This window comes from Marmota flaviventris, chromosome 16, assembly GCF_047511675.1.
Source record: "Marmota flaviventris isolate mMarFla1 chromosome 16, mMarFla1.hap1, whole genome shotgun sequence".
Lineage (NCBI taxonomy): Eukaryota > Metazoa > Chordata > Mammalia > Rodentia > Sciuridae > Marmota > Marmota flaviventris.
In genome coordinates, this window is record NC_092513.1 from 27,493,384 (window position 1) to 27,518,217 (window position 24,834).

General features: G+C 39.0%; 1 protein-coding gene across 1 annotated transcript in view; it reads left to right on the forward strand.

Moving 5' to 3' along the window:
* The window catches only part of Pstpip2 (proline-serine-threonine phosphatase interacting protein 2), a 69,815-nt gene that overhangs the window by 40,999 nt on the left and 3,982 nt on the right, over positions 1-24,834 (forward strand). The window contains exons 5-14 of the mRNA XM_027935691.2: positions 2,648-2,754; positions 7,099-7,161; positions 14,181-14,279; positions 15,039-15,084; positions 15,923-16,002; positions 18,775-18,873; positions 20,207-20,303; positions 20,775-20,856; positions 22,217-22,251; positions 23,943-23,999. Of these exons, the coding sequence (XP_027791492.2) occupies positions 2,648-2,754; positions 7,099-7,161; positions 14,181-14,279; positions 15,039-15,084; positions 15,923-16,002; positions 18,775-18,873; positions 20,207-20,303; positions 20,775-20,856; positions 22,217-22,251; positions 23,943-23,992 (758 nt within the window). The 3' untranslated portion in view covers positions 23,993-23,999. The remainder of the gene's footprint in view (positions 1-2,647; positions 2,755-7,098; positions 7,162-14,180; positions 14,280-15,038; positions 15,085-15,922; positions 16,003-18,774; positions 18,874-20,206; positions 20,304-20,774; positions 20,857-22,216; positions 22,252-23,942; positions 24,000-24,834) is intronic.

The following is a 24,834-nucleotide window of genomic DNA, read 5'->3' on the forward strand; positions in this document are numbered from 1 at the left end:
GTAGACAAGTGGGGAACCCCACAAGATTCCTTTATTCAGATTCTTTTTGTCCCCTCTGTGGAGTATTCCTTCCTCCAGAGTATAGGGCAGGACCCTTCTGGAATGAGGATGGTCTTGTGACCAACTATCAGGCAAGGGAGGTCTAAGAATTTCTTTATGGCCAGCTAAAGACAGGGGAAGATTAGAGTTTCCATGGTCCTCCTTGGGGAGGGAGTTATAAGCCAAGGAACCATGGACAAAATGCAAATGTCACAAGTGAAACGTTAGCTAAATAAATATTCCTCTTAACTTTCCATAGAAGGTGTCTTCTTCCTTCTTTAACTCATCAATGAATCTATTTCTCAAGGTACAGACAGTATCTTTTCATGTTTGTCTTCTTCTTCTTCTGGGATTGAACCCAGGGGTGCTTAACCATTGAATCATGTCCTTAGCCTTTCTGTTTTTTTTAAATTTAATTTTGAGATAGAGCCTCACTAAGTTGCTGAGGCTGGCACAGAACTTGTGATCTTCCTGCCTCAGCCTCCCAATTTGCTGGGATTATAGGTGTACGCTACCATGTTTGACATGTTCTCTATGTGCACTGTAACATTAAGGATATGACATAGCCCAGGAAAATTCAGTATAGTCTGTTTTCCTAAATATTTACTTTTTTTTTAAAGAGAGAAAGAGAGAGAGAGAGAGAGAGAGAGAGAGAGAGAGAATTTTAATATTTTATTTTTTAGTTTTCGGCGGACACAACATCTTTGTTTGTATGTGGTGCTGAGGATCGAACCCAGGCCGCACGCATGCCAGGCGAGCCGCTACTGCTTGAGCCACATCCCCAGCCCAATATTTACTTTTTTGCTGTTACTTTTATTTTCTCACAAAACAGATTTATTTTCTTCTTGTTAAGATTACCTATTTGTATTTAAAATTCAAGTGAGACAACCAACTATAAAGAAGATAGTATATATGGGCTGGGGGTGTGGCTCAGAGGTAGAGCGTTTGCCTACCATTCGTGAGGCACTGGGTTCAATCCCCAGCATCACATAAAAATAAAATAAAGATATTGTGTCCAGCTAAAACTAAAAAATAAATATAAAAAAAGAAAATAGTATATGGTGAAATTTTCAATTCTCAGTCATACACAGTGTTGAATATGCCACTGGATATTTTAATATAATTATAATATGTATGTATAATATATGTATCTCTTTATATACATAATAATCATAATACCATGGCAGTGGTTCAGAATCTCTGAGACCTGAGCATATGTTTTTAAGTTCCCTTAAAAATAAAAACATCCATTTAAATCATGATAATAATTTGATATATAGCTTTCTAAACCTTTTTCTATGCATTTACCCCCTTCTTCTTTCCTTTTTCTTTTGTGGTATTGTAGCTTGAGTCTGGGCCTTGTACATGGTAGACAAGTGCTCTACTGCTATGTCCCACTCTTCCTTCTTTCTTTAAATTTTAGACACACATATACATTTGGACGTAAGTAAATTTGTTTACAAAATCATCCTATACATATTTCTTTATAATTTACTTTTTTACTTAACAATACATCACAGACAGCTTTCCATTTCAGTTTCCATAGCTCTGCCTCATTCTTTTACATTTAATTTTTTTTTTCTCTATAAAATGCCAGGTTTCCTCCAATGGTTGTGCTGATTCTTCCCCACCAACACTGCTATTTTCCCCTATCCTCACCAATACCCAGAATTTTCTTGCTTTAAATTCTTTTTTAAAACTGAAAGGTAAAAAAAAAAATGACATATTCTGGGTCTTTAAGGTTTTGCATTTTTTTCAGTGGTTTTAAGGTGGAATATATTTTCAAATGTATATTGCACATTTAACCACTCTTTTTTAAATTTCATGCTCTTTATCTATATTTTAATACAAAAGTCTTTTCTATTCATAAAAGTTTTTTTTTAATATAGCTATTTCTTGTTATATAAATTGAGAACTTTTTGTGTGTCTTCCAGCATTCTTTGAGGTTATTTTGATACCCCAGTTTAAAAAACATTTTTTTAGATCAGATTTGTCAATCTTGCTAGATTTAATGCCATGCTTTGTTTTCTTAGTGAAATAAAAACTTACTTTTTTTCTATTAAAAAGGCAAGCCATGCTCATTGTAAAGACCTTCAAAAACAAGGGGAAAAACAGTCACCAGTTATCTTTCTACTCAGATATAACTATGGGAAGCCAAAATTTTGTTGTACAATCTTTCTTATAAATGTTCAGGCTCATAAGAGATTAGAGATGGAAAGAACCCAATAGATTATACAAAGAGGATGAAGAATCAGATTTAAAACTGTTAATGGTAATAATGTCTCCTGGGATGCAAGCTTCATGAATTATAACTTGGCTGACTCTTTCTCTCCAGCCCTGGGCACACACTAGATTAGTGACTGGTAGGGACATGAGGCTAAGCTAAAGACTTTCTAGTCTTGCTGTTGGTGACCTGGGTAGTGCTGGGCACATGAAGGAACTCAATACATGTTGGTGACTAAATGAAGTTTTCTTGACTCTACCACTTGCTCCAGTATTTTATGTGTGTGTGTATGTGTGTGTACGTGTGTGCATGCATAATTTTGTATATTTGAATTTAGAGGCATCTAGAACTTGATTGTTGTTTTATTAAAATTTCTTTTTGCAGAAGTAGACAATGTGGCCCAATGTCACATTCATCTTGCACAGACTCTAAGAGAGGAAGCCAGGAAGATGGAAGATTTCAGGGAAAAGCAAAAGCAACAACGGAAAAAGGTTGGATTTGTGCATGTGTTCAAATGCTGCCCTTGCTCTGTAGAAACCTCTGGGTTTGTCTGTCATTAAACTTCTCAGCTTAGCTTAGCTCTACTCCACATAGTTGTGTTCTTTCTAACCTGAGAACTTCTTTACTGGAGTCCCCTTGGGGGACTTGGACTCCATCTAGGTGGCTGTGCCTCTGCACTGTTTCTGGACTCCAGACCAATCCTCCTTTTGGAAATTCTTGCAGGATTCAGGAGTCTAGCTTGCATTCCTCTTCTTTCAGATCTGCTGCCATATTAAAACTATTGCTGGAGGGGGGCTCCTGACAAATTCCAGCCAGAGGGCTTCCAGACCACACTTCAGGGGAAAGCATCAAGGGGAGGGTGAAGTAGTGGAGGAAGCTCATGCTCTCTCTGAAGTCCATCATGCAGTCGAATGTTCCTATTTTACAAACAGAGAAACTGGGGCACTGGGAAATCCAAGTTTTTTTTTTTTTTTTTAAATCTCTGGAGCACATTGCATAGGCTCTTTTCCATTGCCAGAATTTACACTAACTATATGGAAGGAGATGGGAGCAAACAAGAATTAATAAAACTGGCAAATGTTTGGGAAGTTATAGAAAAGAAGCCCAAGACTTATATGAAAGTATTACTTGGACTAGACCAACCACATTTCTGACTCCTTTTTATTTTGTTTCTGAAAGGCTTGTATATTCATACTTGAACCTACAGTCAAGTATGGCCCTTCCAGAATTTCTTTCTATATTTGGGCTTCAAAACTGGAGCCCTGGCCTCACACGTGAGACAAAGGCTTTCCTCTCTGGCATCCAAAGATTAATTCCCCCCAGGTCCTCTGGGACATCTCTGCAGGGACTTTTGGTGACCTCTTGCACCTTTTCTGGAGGTCCTGTTGGAACCTTTCTGTATCCTGGTTTTTCATGGTCCCCTGAGATTGTCTGAAGTATTTTTATCCAATAAACAAACTATTAAGGCTGATTCTACCCTTACCTCCATCTCAGCAATTGGAATCTAGATCTGATTTCCTTGATAGCACTGGTGTCTGGTGTCTGGGTAGCAACAGTATCTTTTTTTTTTTTTTGGTACCAGGGATTGAACTCACGGGCTCCCTAACCACTGAGCAACATCCCCCAGCCCTTTTTGTATTTTATGTAGAGACAAAGTCTTGTTTAGTTGCTTAGTGCCTTGCCAGGTTGCTGAGAGTGTCTTTGAACTGGAGATCCTCCCTCCTCGGCCTCCGGAGCTGCTGGGATTCCAGGCCCGTGCCACTGAGCCCAACCAGGCAGCAGTATCTTAAGGGCCTGCCTGCGTTGCAATTATGGTCATTTTGTGAAATGCTCTTATCTTAGCATACTGCTGCCCCTTCCCACTTCACAGCCTGTACTTCTAAGGGAAGTACCATGAATATTTAAGGAACACCATATCAAACCCTTTCATACATTCCCTCAAGCTTCATGAGTCAGGCTTGTGGGGTGCATCTGGCCAAGCCTGTTCCTGAGCAAAAATAGCACATTTATCACACCCATTGAATGGCCAGACTCTTGTGCTCGACATTGCCCCTGCCACCTCTCTAGAGGAATTACAATTTTTCAGAAGCAAGAAGCCTTAGACCACAAGAGTATGCACACATGATTTCCACTCTGAGGAGATGAAGTGACATTTCCTCATGTTCTCAAGTGTCTTTGACAGACCTGGCCCTTTTAGGGAGGGTTTTGTTGATTTTGCAAGGTTTCTGAAACTTCCCCTCCTAACAATTTGCACAGACCAAATTGTTATAGCTCGAAAAACACGCTCTGAATTCTGTTAGGCAATAGAGTAGCATATGCTCAATTAGCTGCTATCATCCAAGTTCCCTCTACAGCAGGAAAATACCTTCAGAGCTCTGACAAGTCCAAAGTTCATTAAGAAACTTGTAATTACTTGTATCCATGAACTCTGGACTTGCACCACTTCTGTGTTTAGATATTTGATTGAAAAAAATTAAACTTTAGAAAGAACATTTCCGTACTAACTTCTTGTTTTTTGATGGTCAAAGTTTGCATGCTTGGGACTTCCACTTCTTGGAAATTAAGCCATTTCCACTTTCTTTATTGAAGAACTATCGGTTGGTTTCTTTTAGAAACCTGGGGCAGGGGTGGTGTGAGTGAAATGGCTTCTCACTCAGACAACTGATATTTACAAAGTAGCCACTTCAGTAATTTACTACAGGGTTATTTGGATCATTTGAAAATATCTTCCTCCTTTTCCCCTCCCTCTGGCTCCTCCCAGCCTACATAGCAGGGATGATGGTGTTTTTGCACTCCTTTGTGTTATCAATCACATAACACACCCAAATTCCTGCTGAATTTAGTCTAAACAGGAAGTCTGAGACCTAGAAGAGACACTTCTCCAAAAAGACCTGGAAGAGAACATTTGATTCATTGGAGTCACCATCAGTAGGCCACCCTATAAGTGAATATGGACATAAGGAGACTTAAGACAGTGTAGCAGGCAGAGGTGGACCTGAAATCTTGCCACTAACTCACTGAGTAGCCCTCAGCAAAATAAATCATCTCTTGGACCCCATGGATCCTGCTTCTCAGGTTAGAGTTGGATTGCTGCTTTCTAGGATCCTGTCAACTTTTAAATGCCAGGAATTCCTGAAGCCAGAGGGAGGAATAATAAGAAGTGGAAAGGTTTGGCTGGTGGGGGAAGCTGTAACACCTGAAAGGTGCTTGAAACAGGTGCTGTGTAGAACTTGGAGATAAAAAGATCTATCTTGGGTCACCAATTATAAAACAGTAGCAGCTTCCAAGTGGAAGATTGGCAGTGTGTATATTTGAATTAAAAGGAACTTGGCATTGAATGACATCACTAACAGATCAGCTCATGTATCGTGGAAAAATTAGGAATTATTATTAAATAAATCAACCCAGATCCCCTACCTGGTAGAGGGAAGTAGTCACATATGTAGACCACAGCTCCTTGCCTGCCATCTGCAATGTGTCTTTCCAGGTGGGGCTCATATTGGAGCCCTTCTCTCTGTGTCTCTGCTGTCTTCCAACATTAGCAGGTGAATGGCCACCTCCTGACACTTCTCTTTTGTCTGGCCTGGAAGAAGACTGTTAGGTACTCTGAGGGCCCCTTGGGGCACTCCCAAGGGAATTTCATGTACTCCACAAAGCTCATATTTGAAGTGAGGCCATCTCAATTATTCCATCCAAATATCACAATACCCATGTTTGTGTATTATGGTAAATGGACAGAAACTTAATTTTTATGTATCCACAGGGAAACACATTTGAATTTCATTTTCAATATATTTTTTTTCATTTTGTACAAAATCAAAGTCAGTGCTCATTTTGAATTGTTGCATCTCTCTCTCTCTCTCTCTCTCTCTCTCTCTCTCTCTATATATATATATATATATATATATATATAGTTTTTTTTTTTTTTTTACATTTTTGGTATTATAGCGCTATCACAAGGATAATGGTAGATTAGGGTAATGATAAGGAACAAGGGCTCTGGAGTCAGGCTCCTGGGTTCAGATTTCAGCTCTGTCACCTGCTGACTATGTTACTTTGGGTAAGTTAGCCAAGTTCAGTATCTTCAGGGAAATGGAGATTATAGTACTTAGAGCTGTGATGCATGAAAACTGCTTAACATAGAAGTGCTTGATATATGGGAGCTACTATGATTATGTCCAAGAGGTACATCTTTATTGCTAGCACCATTCTTTTGATTAATAAAAGTATTATCATTATCAGTACAATGAAGAAATTACTTCCAAGTAAACTTGATGGAGGGGTTTCCCTTTGCTGGGTGAGACAGCTTTTCTCAGCTGTCCTACAAACACTTCTTCCCTGCATATTGTCTGGGCACCTTTTGGTAAGGGGTATGTCATTGAAGGCCATAGAAATGAGTGCTTTTAAGCCCCTAATTTAACTGTGTAGACATAGGCTTGCAGAATTTAGACTTTTTTTTTTTTTTCAGTACTAGAAATTGAACCTAGGGGCACTGTATCCTAGAGCTACATTCCCAGCCTTGAACTTGTGATTCTCCTGCTTTAGTCTTCGGAGATAAGACCTATCTTGGGCCACAGGCATCACCATGCCTGGCTTAAAGATTCCCTTTAAAATATAAATGATACTTTAGTAAAAATTTTAAAATTCCTCTCTGAATTCAAAGTTCCTTGATTTCAGGAACTCTACTAAAGGCAGTGCTCTAAGGTGATCAGCCAGTCTCCGTGGTCCATGTTGAACTTAATGATGATCCATGTTGAACACTTAGATCTCAAGAAAAGCTGGTATTAATAATAATTTGTTTTTATTAATAGTGCTTATACTTTTTTTTTTCACAGACAGAGACTGTCATGGATGCTGCCCATAAGCAAAGGAATTTACAATTCAAGAAAACCATGGATGTGAGTTATACTCTTGTGCTTCTCATTTATCTATCTATCTATCTATCTATCTATCTATCTATTTATTGTAATGGTGACATTTTCTGAAATACTGTGCTTTGTATGAATATCTTCCTATTCAAATAAAATCTCAATGTTATTATTTATTCTTGTGGTGTTTTAAGGGAAACAGTCTTTACCAGTTTGGCTTTCCTTCTTTTTAAGGCCTTGGAAAGCTTGAAAATGAAACAAAATAGTGGAAAATACAATGGTATTATCTTTTTGGTAACCTTGGGAAATAGAGCGAGTCAATTTAAATATTTTAGGTTAAGACACAAAAAACATGCATACTATAAAATACCATTTATCTTGTGGTACTGGAGTTTTTACTATGTGGTTATTTTGAATCTTGATTGTTTTGCCTGTTTCACTGAGTGACACTTTCATCTTTTAAGATATATGGGAATTGTGAAAGCCTTCTCTCCTTTAAGTAATTTACAAAAAATTCTAGGCAAGATAGAGGTAAGATAGTTGCTAGGGATTTCACTCTAGCTTTACACAAATCTGTTAACTCTGGATACAATTAGTTCTACCATTAGAACATACATATGGCTACATCTTTTTTTTTTTTTGTACCAGGGATTGAAACTCAGGGGCATTCCACCACTGAGCACATCCCCAGCCCTATTTTGCATTTTATTTAGAGACAGGGTCTCACTGAGTTGCTAAGCACCTCGCTGTTGCTGAGGCTGGCTTTGAACTCATGATCCTCCTGTTTCAGCCTCCAGAACCACTGGGATTACAGGCATGTGCCACAGCACCCGGCTATGGCTACATCTTTGTAAGATGTATCTTCATGATATTCTGACATGGCATAAAAGTGTCGGTAACACGAGAGCAGGAGTCTGTTCTGCTGTATTTCTTTAATCTTTGATGGAGATCTCCTTAGAAGCAATGGATAAATGAGGAATAATGTCAATATAGTGAAGAACTAGTGTGGGTGAATATATGACTTCCCCCCAGACTGTCTGTGTTTTGAATAATCTGGGGCAAGTAGTCTCACAATTAAAGAGACAGCTTTATCAAAATATAATTTTCTTGATTATTTCTTCTACCTACACATAGAGCCATATCAGTGTTAGCAGTTTTTGCCAATGCCCTGCCCTGTAGCCATCATCTGCAGGTTCCCCCTCTGAATTCCAAGTCATTGATTAATTTATGTTCTCTTGTTCTGTCTCTAATCAGGGCTTCGCATCTCTCAGTGAGAAAAAGGAGGCTTATGAAATGAAGAAGAAATAACAATGGGTTGTAAAAAGTATAGTTTATTTGTAGGCCAGAAAATTGTATCTAATTAGAGAATGGAGTATTTTATGTCTTTAATTTCCATGTCTTTTATAGCCAAGTTGCTTAAATATGAAATGCATTTCTTAAGCAAAAACTTGTGTCTAGCTGGGTGTAGTGGCATATGCCTATAATCCCAGTGGCTCAGGAGGCTGAGGCAGGAGGATCTTGAATTCAAAGCTAGTCTCAGCAATTTAGTGAGGCCCTAGACAATTTAGCGAGGCCCTGTTTCTAAATTAAAAAAATAGAAAGGGCTGGGGATGTGTCTCGGCTGGGGATGTGTCTCGGCTGGTGAGTGCCCTTGGGTTCAATCTCTGGTTTAAAAAAAAAAAAACTGGGGAGTAGAGTGAAAGAAGACTATTGTAGTTATCTATTTTCTTACCATGTTCTTTTTATCCTTCTAATGTTCCAAGGTTTCTTGCTGTATGGTTAAATTTTTTTTTTTTTTTTTAGCTTCAGATAGGTCTAGATCCCAGTTCCATGAGTGTTAGATATTTTCTTTTTGTGCCAAAGGTCCCTGAGGCTCTTTATTATTTTTTTTCAGCCTATTTCTTCTCTGTGCATATTAGGTAATTCTACTATTTCTCTTTCAGATCACTGATTCTCTGTCTTTCTCTTGTTAAGCCCATCCGCCAGGTTTTTGTTTTTTGGTTATTGATTTTTTTTTGTTTTGCTCTAAAATTTCCATCTTGTTCTTCTTTATATGATCTATTTCTTGGCTTTTCTAGTTCTTTCCAATACTATGTATTTTTCATTTGTTTCAAATGTACAATTGTGTACTGAATACTTTTATAATAACTGCTTTAACATTTTTGTCAGATAATCTGACATCTCTGTCACCTTGATGTTGGCAACTATGGATGACCTTTATTTTTGTTCAGTTTATTATCTTTCTTGTTGTTGGCATGAGTGGTATGCTTGACATATGATTGATTTTGGACATTCTGGAGTTCTGTTACAAGACTCTGGATCTTATTTCCACCTTCTGTGTTAGTTGGCTTCCTCTGACACCCTTCCAGCAGGGACAGATGGGACACTGCCATTTCACTGCTGTTTGAGGGTCCAAGTCCAGGTCCCCCCTTGTTCTCTACTGACCTCACAGAGTGGGTGTGGCCCTTTTAGACCTGGAGGGTTGTTGAAATACTGATTCTTCATTAGACCTCCTCTGCCACCACCTGGGGTGGGGGCCACCTCAGCACTGTCCAGTGTGGGTGGAAGTCTAAACTTCCCACATAGCTGCCACTGGCACCCTGATTGTGTGGCTTTGTTACCTCCTGATGTGAATGAAAGTCTCAGTTTTCATTTGTCCTTCAGGGATTCTGCCTGAGTAGGGGAGTAGGTGCCTCTTGGCAGCCTCTACTGGCCTTTGCTGGCACGTGTTCAGGTGGGGCCTCAGTGTTTTCTTTGGCGTTTAGCTGCAGTAGAATGGTTATCTTCATGTTCCACTAGGCTGCCCCTTTTCTGGTCTTTTTGGCTATAGAGAATCGGCTTTGTTGGGCTTATTTTGCTGTGATCACTGGTATTTCTGGGTGTCTGCTTCTTCAGCATGTAATCTGTGATAAATGAGGCAAAAAGACACCCAGGGAATTCACTGTTGGGTTGATCTTTGAACCCAGGGTCACTAGCCAGTCTGCCGCCTTACCTTTCAGTGTTCTGATGTTTGTTTTAAATGTAATGTTTAGGGATCTTGGTTGTACTAATGTGGAGGAATGGGGAAAGGATACCTGCTCCATCTTCTCCAAATCTGGGGAATCCTTTTTTTTTTAAATTGTTCTAATTAGTTATACATGATATCAGAATGCATTTTGATTCATTGGACACAAATGGAGCACAACTTTTCATTTCTCTTGTTGTACATGATGGAGCATCACAACATATGTGCATTCATACATGTACCTGGGGTAATGATGTCCATCTCATTCCACTATCTTTCCTGCCCTCAAGCACCCTCACCATCCTTCCTCCTCTCTGCCCAATCAAAGTTCCTTCATTCTTCCCATGCCCCCCCATTATGGATGAGCATCCACTTATCAGAGAGAACATGAGGCCTTTGGTCTTTTGGGATTGGCTTACTTCACTTAGCATGATATTCTCTAACTCCATCCATTTACCTGCAAATGCCAAAATTCCATTCTCTTCTAAAGCTGAGTAATATTCCATTTGTATATATAACACAGTTTCTTTATCCATTTATCTATTGAAGGGCATCTAAGTTGCTTCCACAGTTTAGCTATTGAGAATTGAGCTGCTATGAACATTGATGTGGCTGCATCACTATAGTATGCTGATTTTAAGTCTTTTTGGTATAGACCGAGGAGGGGGATAGCTGGGTCAAATGGGTTCCATTCCAAGTTTTCTAAGGAATCTCCATACTGCTTTCCAGAGTGGTCACACCAATTTGCAGTGCCACCAGCAATGTATGAGTTGGGGAATCTTTTTAAAAAGATGCTTTTGCAACATGTTTTTGGAGCCATATGTGTGAACATATCTCATAAATCTTATACCAAGAATCTAAATTCAGGAATTGCCCCAAATAAGCAAAGGCATGTACATGTTTATACTATGATTTTCACTAATAATGAAAATTGCAAATGATTTAATTACCAACAATTGGAGAAGGGTTAAATATAGTATGTAGACTTTAAAAATACAATTAAAAAGATTGTGTTTTGACAGAGAAAAACTGTTTAACATGCCATATTTAAAAATAAGGAGATAAAGAAAAATCGAGCCAGGTGTGGTGGTGCACACCTTTAATCCCAGCAGCTTGGGAGGTTGAGACAGGAGGATCTTGAATTCAAAGCAAAAGCGAGACACTAAGCAACTCAGTGAGACCCTGTCTCTAAATACAAAATGGGTCTGGGGATGTGGTTCAGCAATCCAATGCCCTGAGTTTAATCCCCAGTACTCCCGCCACTGCCCCCCAAAAGAAAAATAAATAACATGGCAACATTAAAACTTAAGGCTTCTCTATGGTAAAAGAAAAAGAAAATCTCCTTACACATATTTCTATAATAAATGAAACACTGGGAAAAATATTTGTGACACAATATAAGGAACATTAATTGCGTTAGGAATAGTAACCTAATATATAAATTTATATATATTATTAGTATTATAATTTATATATATATATTATATATAAATTTATATATTAGGTTACTATTCCTAATATACACTGAGCTATTAGTAATCAGTTAAAATGAAAAATGTTCCAAGAGGAAAGTAATAAAATACATGAAGTAGAAAGGAAAAACTACTTCAGTAATAGTAAAAGATATGTAAATAAGAACAATATGGAAATATTTTTACTTCAATGTTAGAAAAGATTGAGACTATTGGCTGAACTTGATATTGGTTAGAGTGTGAGGTAGTGTCTCATACTATTGGCAGAAATATACTTGGTACCACTCTTGGAGGGAAATCTGATACAGGTTTATTTTATTTTTTTGCCAGATAATTATATTTCTAGGAATTTTTCCTGTATATATAAATTTACACTACTCAAAATAAAATCAGAGTTTTGTTATGTCTAATAAAAAGTGGGAAGTTGGTGGGATTGTAAGTACAAAAACTATGGAAATCAGTATGGAGGTTTCTCAAAAGGTGAAGCATGGAACCATCGTGTGACCCAGCTTTACCACTCCTTAGTATTCCTCCTAAAGAATTAAAGTCATCATACTATAGCCATACACACAGACCCATGTTTATAGCAACACAATTCACAATAGCCAAACTATGGACCCAGCCCAGGTGTCTAACAATGGATGAATAGATAGAGAAAATGTGGTATGTATACCCAGTGGAATTTTTTTTTAGCTATAAAGAAGAACAAAAATTATGTCATTTGCAGGAAAATGGATGGAACTTGAGAACATTATGTTAAGTGAAATAATCCAAACCCAGAAAGTCAAGTGTTCTATGTTTTCTCTCATATGTAGAAGCCAAAGAGGAAAAAGGAAAAGAAAGCAGTGTGTGTGTGTGGGGGGGGGGAGAGGTGGATTTCAAGAAAATTGAAGGATAGAGCAGAGGAAAGGAACTGGGATGGGAGAGAGGGAAAGGAGAAATGATATTGGCTAAATTATACTGTTATATTGTGTGCACGTAGGAATACAAATCCCACCATTATATACAACTATAATGCACCAATAACAATCTAGAAAAAAAAATAAAAAAGTAGGAACCCAGACCAATGCCCACCAATAGAGATCTGGTTAAGAAAATTATGGCATGTATAAGTAAATAAAAGATATATGTGTGTGTATGCAGATATAAATACAATTTATATCTGCTTTCATTTTCATACACATTTGAGAAAAATATATATTGTATTTATATATAAAATTCTTACTTTATAGACAGAGAAATCAGCACAGAGAGACCGAGTAATTTATTAAAGAACATGTGGAGGGGCTGGGGTTGTGGCTCAGCGGTAGAGTGCTCGCCTAGCATGCACGAGGCCCTGGGTTCGATCCTCAAAAAACCACATAAAAATAAATAAATAAACAAAATAAAGGTATTGTGTCTAACCAAAAAATAAATATTAAAAAAAGAACATATGGAAATAGGGTAGTACTTGGGGTTTAAATGGAGAAAACTATTTTATATTCACTTGTGAATATGTCAAAATGAACCCCACAATTATGTATAACTATAATGCACTAAAAATTTAAAGTCAGAATACACCCATCTATTATAAAGCAAATTATCCATATAAAATTATATTGAAGGGTATTTGTTGACATGCTAACATGTTCACAATGCATTAGAAAAGTAAGTTAAAAAGCAGTATTTGGTAAGTTCCCATTTTTGGAAATAAATGCTAAAATTCTAAAAGAAAAAGGAAAAGAACCCGTGGACAGTGGTAAGGTTGGATTTGAACCTATTCCTGAACCTCCAGTACTTGATCTCTGACTCACCAGCCAAACAAGGACTAAGAAGTGTGGGGTGGTCTTCATTCTTATTCAAGTGTTTTTCCCCACCATTTTTACTTTATTAGCTGATTGTTCAGTTCACAGCTTTGCTCTGTTTAGGCAAGTTAAGGCTCTTTCCATAGTTGAAGCAGATAATTAGTTCTAGGTTGACTAATGATTATTCTTTGTGAACTGTTTCTGTAATACTGATAGTAAGGATGGCATAGAATAGACCATGCAAATTATGTAAAGCAAAATTCTTTAAATGAAAAAGGAACATGACTATACCAAGGAGAAAGAGATGATGGCATTGGTACCCTTCCCGCCGTCCAGAGTTGTACAGCATATTAGAATACAGAGACATAATTAGAATGAATTGGTACCAATGACCAAATGGATTGCACATAAATTCTGATTATGAATGTCATATAAATGTTGGGTTACACATCTTAGAGTTCCATAAATATTTTAATTTTGCCTACTTCAAATTCCATCTTTTATTTCTGTCAATTTTTAGAGCTCATGCACTTTGTGTTATTTAATAGGAATTATTATTTCCTTGATGGAATTTCCACTCCATCCGCAATTTGAAAGAGGGCTAGAGCTAGAGAGACCTTTCAAAGATTGAGAAGAAAAAGTATCTGCCCTCTGAGAGCCACGGTCTAGTGGTGGTCACAGTGTTAACCAGAGTGCTCTGTTTGTGCTGGGTGTGGTGGGCTGGGGCAGCTGCTTTTCAAGGTTACAGCCTGCTCACCTGTCTCGTCCCTCTCTTCATTTATAATAAAGGCAAAGAAGATCTATGAGCAGAAATGCCGGGACAAAGATGAGGCGGAGCAGGCTGTCCACCGGAGCGCCAACATGGCAAACCAAAAGCAACAAGAAAAGGTACCTAGGAGGGCCCACAACATGATAAATCTGAGATTTACATCTATCAGTTTAAAGCCAGCTTAAAAAAAATTTTTTTTGGTGGTCCTGGACATTGAGCCCTGGCCTTTACATGAGCTAGGCAAATGCTGGACCACCAAGCTATGTTCCCTGCCCCTTTTTTATTTATTTAATTTTGAAACAGGGTCTTGTTAAGTTGCCCAGGCTGGCCTTGAACTTGTGATCTTCTTGCCTCATAAACCCAAGTACCTGGGTTTACAGATGTCTGCTACTGCACTGGGCCTAAGAATTTTAATTTAGAAATGGACCTGTACCCTAAGGTTAAGGCAATATCTTCCCTTAATTTATGACGATCTTCTGACCCAGAAAAACCCTTGTCCCATTTTTGGAGTTGGGGAAAAGAACTAGCAAAATATGGCCATAAGGGAACAAGAGGTGGCATTAGAGGTCTGATTTTGTTCACCTTTTTAAAAACTCAACTCCTGGATTTTTTGTTGTTAGGCCGCCTCTTGCTTGGGTGGATTAGAAATGTAATTTTATAAAATATTAGTATAAGATTGTCAGCTGGAGGGCAGGAGCATGTCTTTAGGAAGGCAGGGGCAAGATGCTTTATGATTCTTTTCTAAGGGTGAGAAGATTAAAGAGCAGGTTGAATGATTTGCTCCTGAGGGACTAGTCTCATCTAGTCAAAGTCATTGCTTTTACATCTGTTTTGCCAGGTCCAGTGTTCCTGATCTCTTGTTCTTTTCTTTCCCACAGCTCTTTGTGAAACTGGCAACTTCCAAGACTGCAGTAGAGGACTCTGGTGAGGGCGCTGCCCCCACGGATGGGAAGGGTGGGTGGTGGGGTTTGTGTTATCCTAACCTCTGAGAAAAGTACTTTTACAACTGAGAACAGATGTATATAAAATAGGATTATCAAAACGTCAGAAGTGAAGAAGGAAGGTAGGGCAAGGCATGTAGGGATGTTGGTGAGGGGAGGAAGGAAGAGCAGACCCCAGGTCAGGCCTAGATTCTGGCCACTGTCTGCTGAGGTCTTGCTGTGTGAGGACTGAGTGAAAGGTGGGGTGGGGGGAGACATGTGGTAGCTGCTCTGTAATCAGGTGTGCACTGACTTTTGGGGACATCTATCTAAAAACCTGTTTCAGCCCTGGTAGTCCTTATCTGCTTTAGAAGAATCAGCCAAGTTGCACAGAAATCTAATCAGGTGCTTGTGAAGGCTTCCACTTCCCAGAATATCCTGCAGGAGACAACATGTTATGAGGAGCGTCACTTAGGAAGCCTCTAAATCCAAACTAAAAGTGTCTTAGTGCTCCTTTGGGACTCAGGAGAGTTTCTTTTGCATCTCTTGTCTGATGGTTTTCCTGGAAATGAAAATGATGGAAACCATTGTAGTAGACAAAGGAAACCCTGTTTGAGGTTCCTCTTCAGCTTTCACTTCTTTCTTGGGGCATTTCTTGCTCAATGTTTGGTTCAGTGTTCAACGAAAGTGACACCCATCTTTGCTTATCTCACCAAGAGGTTGTGAGGGTGAAAGATGTAATTTTGGTCTTCCAAAGTTCAGAGCTCCTGGGGACTCTTCAACTCCATGCAAGTCTGATGAGCCTTTCAAGTCTGAGGTGACACTCCTCTCTTCTTTTGCAGACAAAGCGTACATGCTGCACGTCAACACGCTGGATAAGGTCCGAGAGGACTGGAAGAGTGAGCACATCAAAGCCTGCGAGGTAACCGGAACCGGAAGCTGCTCAGGGCATGCCTTCTGCCTACAACCTGTAGACTCTGCCTCTTATTATAGCACCCCAATTCTCATTCCACTAAAAGCTTGAGGGTGTTGGAAACTAGGACTTTCAGTGATGAAGGGAAGGAACTAAAATACTTTCTTCCAGGCCTCATCTTTCAGCTTCCTCCTCATCCTGACCATGCTGTCCAATTCTATCCGGAGCTTTAGTCTAAGGTTTGGTCAGTGCAGACAAGAACCAGCTGAATTGGTGAATGGTTGGCTGAGTCTACTAATGAACATTGAGAGCCTTGCCCGTACTGGCTGGGTTCTATGGGAAATGCAGACAGCTGGTGAGCGGGCTTTGAAGTTGTTTTCCAATTTCACCAGTACCCCCCTTTCATGTTCAGCACATGACCTCATGATTTCCCAGAAAAATTTAAAAGATATAATCCAGAAACCTCCTCAAGTTTCTGTCCCCTTGTCTGGAAGTTTCCTTGCCAGTGGTTGTCCAAGTGTGGTTTTAGGACTAGCAGCATGAGTATCAACTGGGAAATTGTTAGTGATGTAGAGTCTCAGACCAAGCCCAGACCTTTAGAGTCAGAAACTCGGGGTCCGGTGACTTCTATGAATTCAATATGAGAACCACTGATCAATAGCTCCCCTTCTCCTATCAGAAGGGAAAAAGGGTGGCTCCCTGCCCTGTCAAGATCTCATCCCATCTAGTTGGCCTTTTCCCACCCCTTTGGGCACAGCTCTTTTTAACATGAATGGCTGCTGTCTTGTATGCAAACTCCATCATTCCTAGCTTTACATTCCACCAGCTTTTGTTACCCTCTGTATTCTCTCCAATGCTGAGCCCTGGCTGTGAGTTTTGAAGTTCTATTCTAGTCCTTGTCTCAGCCTAAGGTTTGCTTCCCTGCAGCTGCTCCCTCCTCTCTCAGAGGTCACCAAAGATCCCCTTGGTGTGAGGCCCAGTGGGGTCTTTGTACCATTTCATTTTACTTTTTTTGTAGTTGTAGATGGACAGAATGCCTTTATTTTATTTATTTTTATGTGGTGCTGAGGATGGAACCCAGTACCTTAGCATACTAGGCAAGCACTCTGCCACTGAGCTACAGCCCCAGCCCCCATTTCACTTTTTTATTTTACTGTTTGTGGTACTATGGTCAAACCCAAAACTAGGCAAGTGCTCTATCACTGGACTACACCCAAGCCTGGCCTTTGTGGTTTCTAAAGTTTGTTTTTTGACCTCTCTCTACTATTTGATACTGTTGGTCACTATGTCACCACTAAAGGACTTTTTTCTGCTTTATTTTTCTAACTCCACACCCTCATGAAAAGACTGGAATGAGCCCATTTTTATATGATTTAAAAGTTGCCAAGTCATATCACATACATTTCATAGATGCAGATGTACTACTGAAATCTGCACGGGAATGATAATATCTAGGTCATCTCTGGGGAACTGAAGAAATGATAGACATTGGGGAAGTCCCACAGGGAGTTCACCAAAATCTGATGCAAATATGGCCCCCAAATGGTCTGGGGTTGTGGCTCAGCAGTAGAGTACTCGCCTAGCATGTGTGAAGCGCTGGGTTCCATCCTCAGCACCACATAAAAATAAATAAGTAAAATAAAGATATTGTGTCCAACTACAACTAAAAAATAAATATTTTAAAAAAATATGGTCCAAGATTCTGACAGAGCTGGGTGGTTGGTATGCAGGTATTCACTATTTTGCTCTCTATGATTCTATATGAAATATTCTGTAATAAAAATACAGGTGAAATAATGCATTTATTTCAAAATACCCAGGTAGTAGGGTAGTTGGTAGTGATACCAGTAAGATAGAATGAGTCTTGGGTTGATAAATGTTTGATGATGGATACACAGGGACTCATTATACTATTCTCTCTACTGGTGTATATTTCAAGTTTTATATTATAATTATTTTTTTGTAGTAGGGATTGAAACCGGGATGCTTTACCACTGAGCTACATCCCCAGTCCTTTCATCTCCCCACCTCCTCTTTTTAAATTTTGAGATGAGGTTTTGATAAGTTGCTGGAACTTGAGATCCATCTGTCCCAGCCTTCCAAATAGTGGAACTGAAGGTGTGCATCACTGTACCTTGCTCAAGTTTTGTATTACAAGAAGCCTAAAAAATGTAGTAGCTATGGCATTCAATGTTTTAAAAAATGTTAATACATATAATACTTACTGTTGCATAGAACATCATCCACTTTGTTGAATAGCTTGATTTTTCAAAAGTTGGCATTTGCTTATATCCCAAACACTGTTGCTTAGGCAGTGACTTTTATTTTAACTTTTTTTTATTATGGAAAAATTTAAACATACCCTAAGACAAAAAACAAGTAAGAGAGCCCCCACGTCCTCATCAACTAGCTTCAATAATTATGACAGTTTTGCTTGTCAAATTAGTAGGAGGGGAGCATGGGGGCTCTGGCAGGCTACACGGGTGGACATGTCCATAAGGCATTTGGAAATGTCTGCCGGAACTCAGGCTAGAACACTGTTGTCTCTGGTCATCATTATGTCTTACCTTCAGAACTCTATCTAGCCCTGTTTATGTTAAAATGTATCAGGATCCATTTAAGTTGTTAGTACTGAGCTTCTTCAGTGGTGGTGGTGGGGGAGTACCCCATGAGACAATAAGCTTACAGACAATTGAAGGTTGACACTATTTAAGTCCCATCCAGTCTAAAGGATGTCTCCTTTGTCTGCATATGTGTGTACAAATAACTGTCTTTCTGTAGGTATTGGAGGCTCAAGAATGTGAACGAATAAACTTCTTCCGGAATGCACTGTGGGTACATGTGAATCAGCTGTCACAACAATGTGTCAAAAGTGATGATGTAAGTCAGAGGTTCTACGGAGGACTGTGGCTCTGTGTACTGGGTTCATTAGATGGAAAGAACCCCAGGGGCTTATTAGTTCATCCTCTCTCCCTGCTCCCGTGGAGAGAGGCAAAGTGACTTGCCCAAGGCCACACATTGACTTGATACAAGGGCCCAGAAAAACATGCAACCTGCCTGACTCCTGATCCATGACTTTCTAATTAAGACATTCAGAATTAAGGCAGGAGAGCAGAGAAGGGAACCCAAAGACAGCTTAATGGATGGAAGACAGATGTCACAGCATGAATGTGAGTCCCAGAGACTGCTGCAGTCTGTAATAAGGTCACTCAGGATAGCACCAAGTATTGCAGACTGACCTGTGCCCAGGCTGAGGGTCCCTGCAGGGCTGAAGATGTTCTTCACCTGTATTTCCATGACCATTGTCTAGGATCTACTTGTGCACAGTCATTTCAGGTCCCCAGATCTCAGAGCATCACCTCAGGTTATTGCAAACTTCTTTGCTGAGAAATAGCCATTCTTATCCTCACTTAGATGACACACTCACTTTAAAAGAATGTCTTAACACCCAGAAAACCCTTAGAATTGAATGGAAAAATTTTTCTTCAAGGTAGGCAATTGTATTTGTATGTGGTGTTGGTGTTGTATCATGGGACTTTGTATCTAGTTTTTTTTTAAAAAAAAAAACAATTTACAGCCTAAATTTTTGTCTTGACATAAAGATACATTTATTTCCTGGAATATTTTTTTTAAAATTGAATAGCACATATTCACAAAAACCATTATATTAGTCTGGGACCTGGGAATGTTTTTTGTTTCTTTTAAAAATTTGGAGTCAGCCATTCATCAAACCTCTTTTTGTGTGTGTGTGCTATAGGGGCTTGAATCCAGGGGCACTCTACTACTAAAACTACACCTCCCAGGCCTTTTTATTTTGACACATGGCCTTGCTAAATGGCCTAGACTGACCTCTAACTTGTGATCCTCCTGCCTCAGCCTCCTGAGTGACACCATGCCTGGCTCAAATCTCCTTTTCCTTTTTGGTACCAGGGATTAGAATCCAGGGGCTCTTAACCACTGAGCCACATTGCCAGCCCTTTTTCACTTTTTATTTTGAGACAGAGTCTTGTTAAGTAGCTTAGGGTCTCACTAAATTGCCGAGGCTGACTTTGAACTTGTGATCCTCCTACCTCAGCCTCCCAAGTCACTTGTATTACAGGTGTGCATCCCCCCAACCCCCAACCATGACTGGCTCAAACCTCCTTCTTAAAGGAGCTCTGCTACAATTATCACTGACCTGCTTTTATCTAAGGATTCATCTTCTTTTTGTTAGATGTATGAACAAGTTCGTAAAACTTTAGAAATGTGCAGCATTGAGAAGGACATCGAGTACTTTGTGAATCAACGCAAAACTGGACAGATTCCACCAGGTGAAGGGGGACAGGAGGCTGGGATGGGGAGAACTGTTTAAGCCATTCTGTTAGTCTTTCCTGTCAGATGTCATTGAGAATGTAAGGCACCTGCTGAGTTAGTTACTGACTGAAATAAAGGAACTTATAAGAGAAAGGGTTTATTCTGGCTCACAGTTTTGAGGTTCCAGTCCATGGTTGGTTCGCTGGTTCCTTTTGGGCTTATGGTAAGACAACACATCATGGGGGGAGCATGTGACAGAACAAGTGGCTCTCCTCCCAGCTGGGATATGAAAAAGTGAAGGAAGAGAGACCAGGGTCCACAATCTCCTCCAAGGGCACACTCTCAATGACCTCAAGGTGTCCTCCTGGGCCCCACTTCTCCCAATAGTGCCAGGATGTGGACCAAGCCTGTAATGTATGAGCCTTGGGGGGACATTCCAGATCCAGCCTTCAGCTTCTTAATGGTTCCTTCCTCCATGACTCTCCTAGCACCCATCATGTATGAGAATTTCTACTGCCCGCAGCGGAATGCTGCCCCACCAGGAAAGACCACAGGGCCTAACTTGGCAAGGTAACAACCAGCTGCCTTTCACATGACGAAAATACTTCTAATAAATGTTTTTATTATTAATGTTCTAAAGCATAGTCTATTTTTAAAGTTTATTTTTTAATTGACAAACAGAAATGGGCGTATTTATCATGTAAAGACATGACAGTTGGAACAGATCTATCATTGCCTCTGCATAGCGAGGTTGCTAGGTTTTTAGAAACAGCGCTTTGAGCACAAGTGCTAAGTGGATTTTATTGGTCATAGTTCAAGGAGGACTATGTCTTGCCTGAATGTGATCACTATTATTCCTTTATGTATCTTATAGCAGGAGTTAGCAAACTATGACCCCTATGAGTCAAATCTGGTCTACTTATTTTTTGGGGGATAGCAAGGATTGAACTCAGGGGCACTTGACCATTGAGCCACATCCCCAGCCCTATTTTGTATTTTATTTAGAGACAGGGTCTCACCGAGTTGCTTAGCACCTCACTTTTGCTGAGGCTGGCTTTGAACTTGTGACTCCTGCCTCAGCCTCCCAAGCCTCTGGTATTACAGGTGTGCACCACCATGCCTGGCTGATCTGTTTTTGTAGAGTCTGTGAGTTAAGTTTTTACATTTTTAAATAGCTGAAAAAAAATCAAAAGGATTCTATTTCATGACATGTGAAAATCCTATGAGATTCAAATTTCAGTGTTCATGTAGAGACACATTTTGGGACACAGCCACTCTTAGTGGGTTATATTTTGTTTATGTTTTTCCACTAGAGCTGAAGAGAGTTGTGACAGAAACAGTAAATCATTTTCTACTGGGCCCTTAACAGGAAAATTTTGCTGCCTCTCATATTATAGATCCTGAAGGAAGAGAAACTTCTGTTTATATAAAGTCAGTTAGAAGTCTAAGCTGTTGAATTTTCTGTTTAAGTTGTAGGAAACATGGGGAGTGTTTGGGAGGGATTGCATGTTCACTATCGTATTTAAGAACACCAGGCACTGTTCACAATAATTAATGTGAACTAGAAGTTTTAATCCTTACAATGAGGTAGGAGCTGTTAGTATTTCTGTCTACGTAAGAAGATGCTGATGAACAAGGATACCGGTACATCTTGCCCATATAGCTGGGGTTTTAATCCTGCCAGCCTAGGTTGCAGGGGCAGGGCCCTGCATCCCTACCCACTATGCATCTGCCCCTCGGCACCATATCTTGTCTGCACCTCAGATTTCAATAGGTCAGGGCTGCAGATCATCTGCCTCATCTGAGCTTTCTTGGCCCTTTAGTGCAAAAACCTGAGCTGATTAGAGTATACTGTGCTTGTAGTATGAAGCAGGAAATTATGACAATAACACAAACTTATGTGAAGGACTTTGGTTTTCATTTCTTACAGGAGAGGACCTCTCCCAGTTCCTAAAAGTGTACCAGGTAAGCCATCAAGAAAGGCCTTTTGAAATTCTTAGGTCAGGTTTTCTTTAAGATTGAAGAGTTAAAATTTTGAAATAAGGGGTAAGAAGGGATTAAATAGGATTGAATTCCCAAGAGGATGAACTTGTATTAGAATCTCATGGTAATACTGTTTGTCACAGAGTGGAATTTGGTAATTGGTGGTTTATTTTATAGCTTATCCAAGAGAATTTAACAACTAAAGTGACAAAAGAAACGTTTTCTTTTGAGATCTTCAAACCTGCACACAAACACTTTCACTTTGACTGTATTGCTATTACTTTCAGTACAGTGGGAAAGAGAACATCATATTGTTGCAGGAAATGTAACAAAGGCTAGAGGGTTAGGAAATATTGAGAAAAGGGAAGGTTAACATCAATGACTAGGGAGACAGAGACATTACAGTATCTGATGGCTAAAAATTAATTGTGTAGTCCTGTGATTAAAATTCTCAAGCCTGATGATCAACCTGTTGGAGTTCTGATGTAGAAGCTTTCTCTAGAGGTTCTTCCACTGTATAAAAGGGCTAACAAACAATGATAAATTTTTATTAGGGTTGTGGAAAACTAGATAGAGTGAAACCATAGTTTTATTATTTGAGAATTTATAATAAATTGATATCAGAAATGAATTAAAATAGAAGCAATAATGAATGTTTAAAATATTATAAAGGACTTTTTGTCTCTTAAGAACTATAGAAATCTCTATTTTTTTAAAATAAAATAATTATAATTATAAACAATTATTATTTAGTAAATAGACCAACAAAAAGCCTAATGAATTACTGTGTACACTTGCAACCAAAAGAAACTTATTATAAGACAATTTTATCAGAGATTATTTCAGCTTGGATCATGTGATACAATTCCCCCCTTTGGATTACACAGACATGTCATTTATGGAAGGTAAACATATCTGAAAGTATGTAACTTAATGTTATATATTTTGTACACTGCTCATAGTGGGATCTTTCACTGATCACACTGGTAGTCCCCTTTTTCTCTGAACTCCTAGGATTCCTCTGGAAGAACCACACATCTCAGCATTTTTTTGTTAGTTTTTTTCCCCCCCTGGATAATTACAAGATCCCTGAGGACAGGCACTTTATCTTCTCTTGAAACCCTACCTATACCTAATATAGTCCTAGGTACATAGTAGGTCCTTAAAAATATTTACTATTTAAAGGAAAAAAAGTGTTATCTACCAGCATTCAAAGGAATGAGGGAAGAAAATAACTTTGTGTTTGATGGCTCAGTAAAAAATGTAATGACTGATGAATATATAGTGCTGAAATCAAATCTTTGAATAATATATTGATTTAATTTATTTCTTGTTTTCTTATAATTACCAGTTGATTATATGGGACTTAATTTTGTATATTTTTTTGTTCTTTTTAGTTATACATGATAATAGAGTATTATTTTGTAAATTTTTGAAGATGGCTTTATTGCAGATACTAATATCTAGACTTGGATGAAGAAGTCATAATAGGGACTTCTAGAATGTTCTCTGGTTTGTAGTCATGACAGTTATAGGTTTCATTGCCAGATACATTTTCTCCTTACAAAAAGGTAGTCACCCAAATCTTTAAGTAGAGTACCTTGGTTTGAAAAGAGTTAAGATCCATCATGAAAAAACAGTTAGAATGCTGTTTTATGTTCTGTCCTCTGTAGATGACCCTGATTATTCTTTGGTTGATGACTACAGTTTGCTCTATCAATAACATAAAGGTAAGAAATTTTAATTTTCACATAGTCAAGTTGCACTGGGATTGGTGATTGTGTTTCTGAGGCCTTTGAATCCTCTTTATGACACCACCACAAACAAACCAGGCCTTGTGACAGGCCAGCACACTGGTGGGTGTGGTGTCATTTCAGCTTGACCTCTTTGGATCCTACAACCAGAAGCTGACTGGAAACACTCCTTGTGTATTTGAACAGGGCATTTCCCCTTAATTAATTATCCTATGATTCTTTCTGCTTTGGTTAAAGTCTTTCATAGCTATTACACATCTACATTTAGGCGTGCTCATGAGCAACACACACATGGCCCCCCTGTTTAAGTCATTTAGCTTTTAGTGTCTTCTCCTTCCCTCTAAAAGGGGGGAAAAGTCAAGTAAAGAGAAGTCACTGAAAACAATGTAAATGTCATCACACTTATTACATTCACCCTGGAGTCACAGGGGCCAAACCCCTCCAGAATGTCACTGCTCTGAACCCACAAACCACAAGGATTCTTGGAAGAGCACTAGAAAGTCAGCTGTCTCATAGTGGCTGGTTCTCCTTGGCACTCAGATGCTTAGAACAAGCCCCAAATCAAAAGCAGTCTTCACAAATGTAAAAATAAAAAAATAAAAAAAAGGGTTGGAGATATAGCTCAGTGTTAGAGCATTTCTGGGTTCAACCCCAGGACTACAAACAAATAAACAAAAAATTCAATGAAACTCCTCATAAAGGTTTTTTGTTTTTATTTTTGTTTTGGTACTGGGGATTGAACTCAGGGGCACTTGACTGATGAGGCATATCCCAGTCCTATTTTGTATTTAATTTAGAGACAGGGTCTCAT